Below are 9,431 nucleotides of genomic sequence, written 5' to 3'. Positions count from 1 at the left end.
TACATTGATATGTAATTATTTCATGTTACATAACATCCCCAAAGAAATATATTTATTAAATATGAGGCTTGTAGAAATACTATTTACTTTATTCATATTAATGTAAAAATGCAGAAAGATTCTAAAGTAGAATAAGCATCTTAGTGGAGATAATAGAGATTTGAACATTTTGCATGATGCATATGGACTGATTCATAATTTGGAAAAGTAATTTGCATAGTAGAATATATGTATGAACATTAAAGCAATATGAATGAAAGAAAATATAATTCTTAGGAGAAAAATGTTCTGGTTCCAAAAGCTTATTATTATACCCATTTTTCATATGCTGGAAGTTAAGGGGCAAAGACACTTAGGTGAAATCATTGAGTAGAGCATTTTAATTAATAGCAAGACCTACACCAGATTTCTTGACTCTAGCTTTCTAGAATGACCATTTGGCATGCTTGCCAAACACCAGTTTAGGGTAACTCATGATGATTGTGAGCAGTAATCTCCGGAAATCAGTTACTGTCTTTCCCTTTCTGTCAATTACTGTCTTTCCCTTTCTGAGTGGGAAGGAAACTTAGATACTTTTAGTTATCTTTTTTTTTTTATTGGAGTATAGTCAATTTACAATGTTGTTTTAGTTTCAGGTGTACAGGAAAGTGATTCAGTTATACATATACATATATTCATTCTTTTTCAGATTCTTTACCCATATAGGTTATTACAGAGTATTGAGTAGAGTTCCCTGTGCTATATGGTCGGTCCTTGTTGGTTATCTATTTTATAGTGTGTGTATGTTAATCTCAAGATCCTAATTTATCCCTTCCCACAGCGTTTCCCCTTTGGTAACCATAAGTTTGTTTTTGAAATCTGTGAGTTTCTGTTTTGTAAATAAGTTCATTTGTATCATTTTTAAAAATTAGATTCCACACATGAGTGATATCATGTGATATTTATCTTTCTGTCTGACTTACGACTCTTAGTATGATCATCTCTAGGTCCATCCATGTTGCTGCAAATGGCATTATTTCATTCTTTTTTATGACTGAGTAATATTCCATTGTATATATGTACCATATCTTTATCCATCCCTCTGTCAATGGACATTTAGGTTGCTTCCATATCTTGGCTATTGTAAATAGTGCTGCAATGAACATTGGGGTGCATGTATCTTTTTGAAGTATGGTTTACTCCAGATATACGCCCAGGAGTGGGATTGCTGGGTCATATGGTAGTTCTATTTTTAGTTTTTCAAGGAACCTCCATACTATTCTCCATAGTGGTTGTACCAATTTACATTCTCCCTAGCAGTGTAGGATGGTTCCCTTTTCTCCATGCCCTCTCCAGCATTTATTGTTTGTAGACTTTTTGATGATGGCCATTGTGACCGGTATGAGGTGATACCTCATTGTAGTTTTGATTTGTATTTCTCTAATAATTAGTGATGTTGAGTATCTTTTCATGTGCTTTTGGTCATCTGTATGTTTTCTTAGTTATCGTTCTGTAGTGTATATAGGTGTAAATGCTTATTTTATGGTATGTGTATTGGATTTATTTCTAAAAATTAGGAAATTACATCTAAGCTTTAAAACTTGAAATGATGCCAAACTGCAGTGTTAATAGGCAGCTCAAATCTCTGCTTAGAGTCTCCAGCTGTTTCACCAGAGTGAAAAATTGAGATGCTTATGTCATTTTATTGCAGCATAATATAAATTACAGAGGAAGCAAATTATAGTTGAGTATTGGGCCTTAGCACCACTCATAATTCTTAGGAAAGAAAGCAGCTAAACACTGGTAATGGGACCAAAGAAGATATGATGTTAAATAGATGAACTTGCCTTGATTGTAAAATTCACCAGGGAGACAAAGAGGACCCAAGGCTGAGCTTGCACCAGTAGAGCTGTGGCTTTGAGGGAAGGATGGACACTGTCTGGGGCTAGGACTTCAGTCTTTAGTAATCAGCTGCTACACTAGAGTCTAATTTCAGTTGTGACTGGTCAACCCCAGGTAGCTCCTGTAACCCCAGGTATGGGCAATGAAGTGGTCCAAAACAAGATCTGGTTCTCACTTTTTTTTTTTTAATTCCATCATTGATTTTTAAAAAAAATTATTCATTTGTTTATTTATTTAACTGCACCAGGTCTTAGTTGCAGCACGCAGGATCTTCAACCTTCATTGTGGCACGTGAGGTCTTTAGTTGCAGCATGTGAGGTCTTTAGTTGCAGCACGCGAACTCTTGGTTGCGGCATGTGGGATCTAGTTCCCTAACCAGGGGTCGAACTTGGGCCGCCTGCATTGGGAGTGCAGAGCCTTAGCCACTGGACCACTGGGGAAGTCCCTGGTTCTCACTTAGAGCATGTTTATTTTTGTGACTTTCTGAACATATTTTGTAACCTCCTGAAGGGGCCGATAGTCAACATTGGAACTCGGAGCCAGGATTGCAAGGCCAGCGCTTTCACAAATGCACTGTATAATCCTGGGAAAAATCACTTCACTTTGGGTGAGGCTCATTTTCCCCACCTGTAAGAAATAGAGTTGGAGAAGACAATTTCTAAGGCTGATCCCCACTTTAATATTTTATGATTTGCTTTCCACTAAGAACCCCTTTTTATATTAATGACCCAGCATGCCTTCCCCACCTCACTGGTCACTCAGCTTCCAGCTATTTATGGGCTGCTGGGGCGCCCTCTTTTCTCTTAGATGTTTGTTTCTTAGGCATGTGTTTGTTCTGTCTTGTCCCACTATTACATTTTAAGTTCCTGGAGTTTGCCTAATACAGATATGTAGACTATGCTTCAACGTCTGAACATGAATAGCAAGTCTGTGAAGAATTTAGCTACACATTTCTGTTTTGTTCCCAATAGTTATCTCTGTGCTGAGTTGTACAAATATTATTCCTGATATTGCCTTGAAAGTGTAAACTTACATCATAAAAAATTGCATTTTCTAGAAATGCAAATCGAAGGCACTATGAGATATCACCTTACACCCATTGATATGACTATTATATAAAAAAAAAAACAGAAAATAAGTTGGTTAGAATGTGAGGAAATTGGAATCCTTATGGTGGGACTGTAAAATGGTACAGCTGCTGTAGAAAACATCATGGCAGTTCCTCAAAAAATTAAAGTAGAATTACCATATGATCTTGCAGTTCCACTTCTGAGTATATAGCCAAAAGAGTTGCAAGCAGAGTCTCAGGGAGATATTTGTACACCCATGTTCACAGCAGCACTACTCACAACAGCCAAAAGGTGGAAGCAACCCAAGCGTCTATCAATGGATGGCTGGATAAACAAAGTTTGGTACATACATACAGTGGAATATTGTTCAGCCCCCAAAAGGAAGGGAATCCTGTCACATGCTACAACATGGATGAACCTTGAGGACATTATGCTAAGTGAAATAAGCCAGTTACCAGAAGACGAATACTATATAATTCCACATGTATGAGGTATCTAAAGTAGGCAGGTTCATACAAACAGGAAGAAGAATGATAGTTAGCAGGGCCTAGGGGGAGGGAGAAAAGGGGAGTTGTTGTTTAATGGCTACAGAGTTTCAGTTTTGCAAAATGAAAAAGTTCTAGAGACTGTCCCAGCTTGAGCAGCCTGTGCTTTCAGGAACCACTGTCGTTGATGAGAGAGGCAGGCAGATGGAGAAGGAGACAAGGGCGAGTGAAAAGGAGCATTTGCTGTAAATGACTACTGCTTTCATTTTAGCTACATATACAGAAGGATTCCTATTTCTAGATAAAAAGGATGTGAGAATGAGTCTTAAAATTATTCTCATTAATCAGAATAGAAAACTTGTATAGAAAGCAACTTGGTTTCAGAATCCTGGTGAGAATCCACGGACAGACTTCCACCCTTGGTCCTTCAGAACAGGGTCCCCCGTAACAATGTTTTTGATTTTGCAACCCTGTCAATGAGAAACTGAACACCCACTCCAAATGGGTGTGTATTTATTTATCATATCACTATACCATTCTACTAATATATTAACATACATGATAAAACATGTGACAAGAAATAGTTAAGTACAAACAAAAATTAAATGGAGTTGTAAGGATATCTCCCCACCTGGGCAGATGGTCCTGCCTCAGCCCTCAGCTGCGTGTAGCTCCTCGGTGGAGACCACTGCTCTAGAACCCGGCTTTTCAGACTAATGCTTTGGACGGCAAACGCCTCCACAGATTGACATCAGAAGGTCTGTGCAAAGTCATCTGGGGAGAGGGCCCCCAGGTCTCCTAAGATTTCCAAACTGTTCTGTGAGCCATAAACGCCTCAGTCTCAGTTCTCTAGAGAATGAATGAAATTGCAGCATTCTTTTTTTTTTAAATTGAGGTGAAATTTATATTAAATTAACCATCTTAAAATGAACAGATAAATGGCATTTGGTGCATTCACAGTGTTGTGCAACCATCACCTCTAAAATACTTTCATCACCTCCCCAAAAAACCCATACAGATTAAATAGTTGCTCCCCACTTCCCCTCTCCCTCCAGTCCCTTGTTTGGCAGCCACAAATCTACTTGCCATCTCTAGATTTACCTATTCTGAATATTTTGCATCAATGGGATTATACAATAGATGACTGTGTGTCTGATAAACTCAACATCATGCTTTCCAGGCTCAGATAGTGGTTTTTACCACAATTACAATGATGATTATTAGCATGAGACAGCAGCAGCAGCTCATGCCTAAGCTCCTGGTACGCTGGGCTGTGTGGGAAGAGAAAGTGCAGTTGTTGAAGGAGTTCTGGTCTCTTCTCTCTGCCTGGAAGTTGGTGTTTGCTCTCGGGCTCCAGGAAATGGGGAGGCTCTCAGCTTGTGTGGTCTCAGGAAACGACTGTCTGGGTAATACCTTCTTTTTCTTCACTGCATCCCCTCCGGTGCTACTCCTCGTGGGAGAAGGTTTTTCGGTGGTGGTCCCGAGGATGGGGGAGCTTATTGTGGGAGGTAATTGGTGGTAATTGGATATTGGTGACCACATGGCCAGACCTAACTCACTCTGCACACAGAAGCCCTGCAGACATGCCTCGCAATTGTCACCGTCATGTGGCCCTTCAAGAGAGATTTCCTTGATCATAGGAATCTCCACCAACGTAAATCCTTCTCTATAGCATTTCTTCAGAATTTGCAACACCAGGTTGTTCAGGATCCTTGAGATGTTCTCTTCTGTAAACTTGGGAACCTCAAACGAAGGCTTGGAGCACTTCTGACATCTCTGGGCAAAGACCCTCATCTTCACCTGGCCCCTGGATTCCCCCTCACTCCAGTGCATGTGGAAAAGAACCTGAACTTGGGCAGAGGCCCAATTTCGAGAGCATGAGGAGCACTGGAACCTGTGGAGAAAGAAGACAAGACCCTCAGCTTGGCCCAGTATGGCCCAGTATGGCCCAGTTGTGGGCTGTGCTGGAGGGACACACAGAAACATGATTTGATCCGGGTCGTGGATTAGTGGGGAAGAAATCCCGAGCCCCTTCTCCATTGTGCCACCAGCATGCTCTGTGACCCACAGATATGTCTGCCATGAAAACAGCAAATCACAAGCCATCAGAGCTGGAAGGAATCTTGGGCAAATTCGAAGTCCGGTGTGATCATTTTAGAGATGAGGCACACGCTGGGAACTTGTCACGCCCAGAGACCCAGTGAGTGGAAGAGGCAGGACTGGAACTCCAGTCTCTTGACCCCAAATCAAGGCTTCTTCAAATGTAGATTTAAGTGGGTCAAAGGCTACAAGTGCAACAGCCCCAAGAACCCTGAACTGAAATCCAAAAATAGATACAAGTGGGTGTGGATAAGTGCTGTAGTCTGAATGTTTGTGTCCCCCCGCAAATTCCCATGTTGGGATCCTAACGTTGAAGGTGATGGTGTTAGAAAGTGGAGCCTTGGGGAGGTGATTAGGTTGTGAGGGTGGAGCCCTTGGGAATGGGATTAGTCCCCTTATAATAGCGATCCCACAGAGCGCCCTAGCTCCTTCTGCCATGTGAGGCCACAAGGAGAAGCCTGTGGCTCAGAAGAGCAGCTGGCACCTTGATCTTGGACTTCCAGCCTCCAGAACTGGGAGAAATGAGCTGAGACTCTGCTCCCATGCTCTTGGCCTGGGAAAACCACGCACCACCAGGAGAAGAGAGCTCTTCTTCCTCTGCCCGGACCCTCTCCTGGCGAGGGGTTGGTGGGCAGGCAATGAGCACGGCCCCAGTCCCGAGCTAGAGTCCCAGCCTCCCACCCTCAATCCTTGGGGCTCTGCTTTCCCAACTGGAAAAGAGGGTGAGACTCTGGATGACTTCTGAGGGTCCTATTTTAAAAAGACTCCATCAGCTTGGAGTAGAGAGGGGTAAGGTTGCTGTGTGTTGCTCAGCTCTCCCCGTCCTCTGCCCCCTCCCTGACGCTTCTCCTCAGCACACAGGGCCTCTCCCCACGGACTCTGTGTTGGACCCTAGGTCTCCCAATGCAGGGAGCATGAGCCCTGGGTCCCGCTCGTCCAACTCTCCTGCGGTTGAGGGAAATAGCCTCCACTCCTCCCCTTCTCTTTCCCTCACTGCTTCTCACCCTCACCCCTCGCAGCCTGTTTTCTCTGTATCTGGGCATTAGCCCAGTCCTGCTATGGTTTTGCGGTTCAGTGTAAAAAGGAAAAATTTTTAATGAAGCCAAAACGTCTTGGATCAAGGGCACCTTGCTTCCTGTAATCTTCAGTTTACAAGCGTGAGCACAACAAGACAAGTAACGAGTGTACACCGTAAGAAATAAGCAAGAATTTTCTGGAATATTGCTATCGCATTCCCTACTCACCTGGCACAGGTCCACTGCTGGTATTGTGTCCACCCTGGCTTCAGGATGTTAGGAAGAAGGCTTTTGTCTCGTGTCAGTTTCCACGTGTGCCATGGTTTCACCTCCCGGATTAATTCCTGGAACACCTGCTTCCACGCCTCCATGTCCTGACACATCGCTGCTGTCCCCGTGAGCTGGGTGCGACAGTGTCTCCCGGGCTCTGACGGATCTGGAGCAGGACATGAGGTTTCCCACTTTAGAGAGCAAGGGTTCAGACCCACTCTCCCTTTATGTCCCTGGACTGGGCTCATGGACCAGGTCTTTGCCCCAAGGACCAAAGGTCAGTTGATGCTGGCTCCAAGTTCTGAGAACAGCACTAGGCTCCACAGGGAATTTCGAAAGACACGGAATGCATGGCTTCATCCAGCAAAATATTACCAAAGGAGGGCCCTGGACTCCATGTCAGGACGGGTGGATCTCAGCCTGGCTCTGCTATTTGCCCACCTTTAACTGGGAACACACCTTTTTACCTCCGAAGCCCTACAGATGGTGGAGACAGGCTGCAGTTTTCCTTTCTAGAAGTAACATTTGAAAATCCCTGTCCATTGGGCTGCTGTGCTCACGATCCGGGAGGAGAGATGCAAAGAAGGACACGGCCATCCTGGGACCTTGCTCAAATTCCTGCATCCCTGCATCCTCGCCCTTGCTCTTTACTTCCTTGCTTGTGCCAAGTCTCTGTGGGACCGTGTTTCACAGGCACTCAGCTGTCCAAGGCAACTCCCAAGCCCACTCTTCCACCCATTGGAGACCAAAGCTGTTGTAGTTCCTTTGCCCCGGAGATGAGGCTACAAAGTCCCCACGTGGGTGGGAGGCCATGGCCACACTCCGAGGTGCTTCATCATCCCCTACTTCCTCCAGGACAGGCTAGGGAAGGAGGAAGGAGAGAGCAGCGGGGCTGACGCCAGGGTGGGTGCTAAAGCAGGAGAGGAAAGCCCTGCCCTCAGCGAGTCCTCCAGGCTGGCAGCTCCTACCTCAGCTCAGGCCCGCAGAACAGCCTCTGTCCTGGCCTGCCGGCGCCTCCAGGGCTGCCTGAGCCACTTTCCACACTGCAGCTGCGGGTCTTTCCAGAGGCGGAAACCCCCACCCACATGGGGCTGTAGCATGGCGTTCAGACCCCTCACAGGCCAGCCCTGCCTTTCTACCAGCCTTAGCCCTGCCAGGCTCATGCTCCCCCAAGGCCGTATCCGCGCCTCCACACTAAACCCCAGCCCTGCACTCCGGGCCATCCTCTGAACACTCCTGCCCTCCCTGCCCTCCTGCCTTGTGCGCAGATCCACCCCACCCAGAGCACCCACCTTCCCTCCCTCCCTCACCCACCTTCCCTCCCACCTTCAGGTTGTAGGGCCCACTCAGTACATGTTCCACTGTCCACTCCCTGGTCCTGCCTGGTGTTAACTAAAGAAATTCCTGTGCCCGCCTCCTAACTGCTGCTGAAGAAAGAGATCTCCTGAAGGGGAGAATGGCCTCCTCCTTTTCCCCTGCAGTTGAACAAATGCAAATACTCTTCTGCAGCGTAAAGCTCATTCAGATAACAAGGTGGTGACCAGAGAATATTTAAACAAAGGATCGGTCTGACTTTGTAGCCGGTATGAGATATTGTGTGAAAATGTCATATCCTGTTCTGTTTCATTAAAACCACCTTTGAAAATAATTATGTAAGGAGATCTTGAAAGATACCCAGATAGTGTTTCTGGGTCACGTAAAGATTACCTTTAGCCCCTTGCTCTGGTGAGAATATTCTAATTTGAAAACTCTGTGCGCTTAAATGATATAAATATTTGAACACAAGTATTAAAGGGTGTGAGAGTGTTTGTCGCAATTAAATTAACATAGGCTGAATGTCTTCTCTCTAACTACCATGAGTAACATCACTTACCTGTTTTTCCAGAGAATTCTGGGTTTCTGGGGTAGGGGTGGGGTATGCCAAGGCCTGGGAAAGCTCCGTGGGGCTGAAGAGAAGAGAGCGGGATATTCATATTCGTGTCTCACAGGGACACTACTAGTCCCAGCCCCAGAAGTTCTCATTGAGTTGATCTGGGCATCACCGTTTCTAAACAGCTCCCCAAGTGCTTCTGATGCTCGGTTACGGTTACGGTGGAGACCACACGAGGAAGCGGAAGGGAAGGGAAACCTGGAGAGATCCTGGTAGCAATCACACGAGAGGGAGACGGAGGTGTCCCTCCTTCCCGCAAGGTTTACAGAGCCTGCTTTTGGGGGAACCAGTCCTAGGGCTGCCTGGTGGCATCCACCAGCTGGGTCAGGCACTGGCAGTCTGAGCAGTGGGCTGTAGATGGAAAAGGAAGGGATAGAAGTGGGAGGGAGGGAGGCAGTGGGGGTGGGTGGGGAGGAAGAGGGGGAGGGGGAGGGGCTGGCCATGGCAGCATTTGGCAACCTCACAGGCACCTCTTTCCCGCCCTCTGCTGCTGCACCAGAGTTCAGCTCCTTCAACAGCAGGCCCACCCTGGGCCATCAGAGTCTGCCCTCCTCACCCTCCAGTTTTGTTTCTATATATTACTTGGCTCGGGTCACAAATTAACCAGATTTGGGGAGCCCGCTTAATCAATTTCTCTCTTTCAAATTCTTTTTCTGTACTCCTCCCACGTACTCTCAAC

General features: G+C 45.7%; 1 protein-coding gene across 1 annotated transcript; it reads right to left on the bottom strand.

Moving 5' to 3' along the window:
* Positions 1–3,938: 3,938 nt before the first annotated feature.
* On the bottom strand, positions 3,939–8,045 carry RTP3 (receptor transporter protein 3). The gene is made up of 2 exons (XM_027096930.1): positions 6,781–8,045; positions 3,939–5,330 (listed from the first exon to the last, which is right to left on the bottom strand). The coding sequence occupies exons 1-2, from the start codon at positions 7,068–7,070 to the stop codon at positions 4,619–4,621; spliced, it is 1,002 nt and encodes a 333-aa protein (XP_026952731.1). The 5' UTR covers positions 7,071–8,045; the 3' UTR covers positions 3,939–4,618.
* Positions 8,046–9,431: the final 1,386 nt, after the last annotated feature.

Source organism: Aethalodelphis obliquidens, unplaced genomic scaffold, assembly GCF_003676395.1.
Source record: "Aethalodelphis obliquidens isolate GAN/ISIS:26980383/991018 unplaced genomic scaffold, ASM367639v1 scaffold111, whole genome shotgun sequence".
NCBI lineage: Eukaryota > Metazoa > Chordata > Mammalia > Artiodactyla > Delphinidae > Aethalodelphis > Aethalodelphis obliquidens.
The sequence above is the reverse complement of the archived record's forward strand: the minus strand, read 5'-3'. Positions and strand labels throughout refer to the sequence as shown.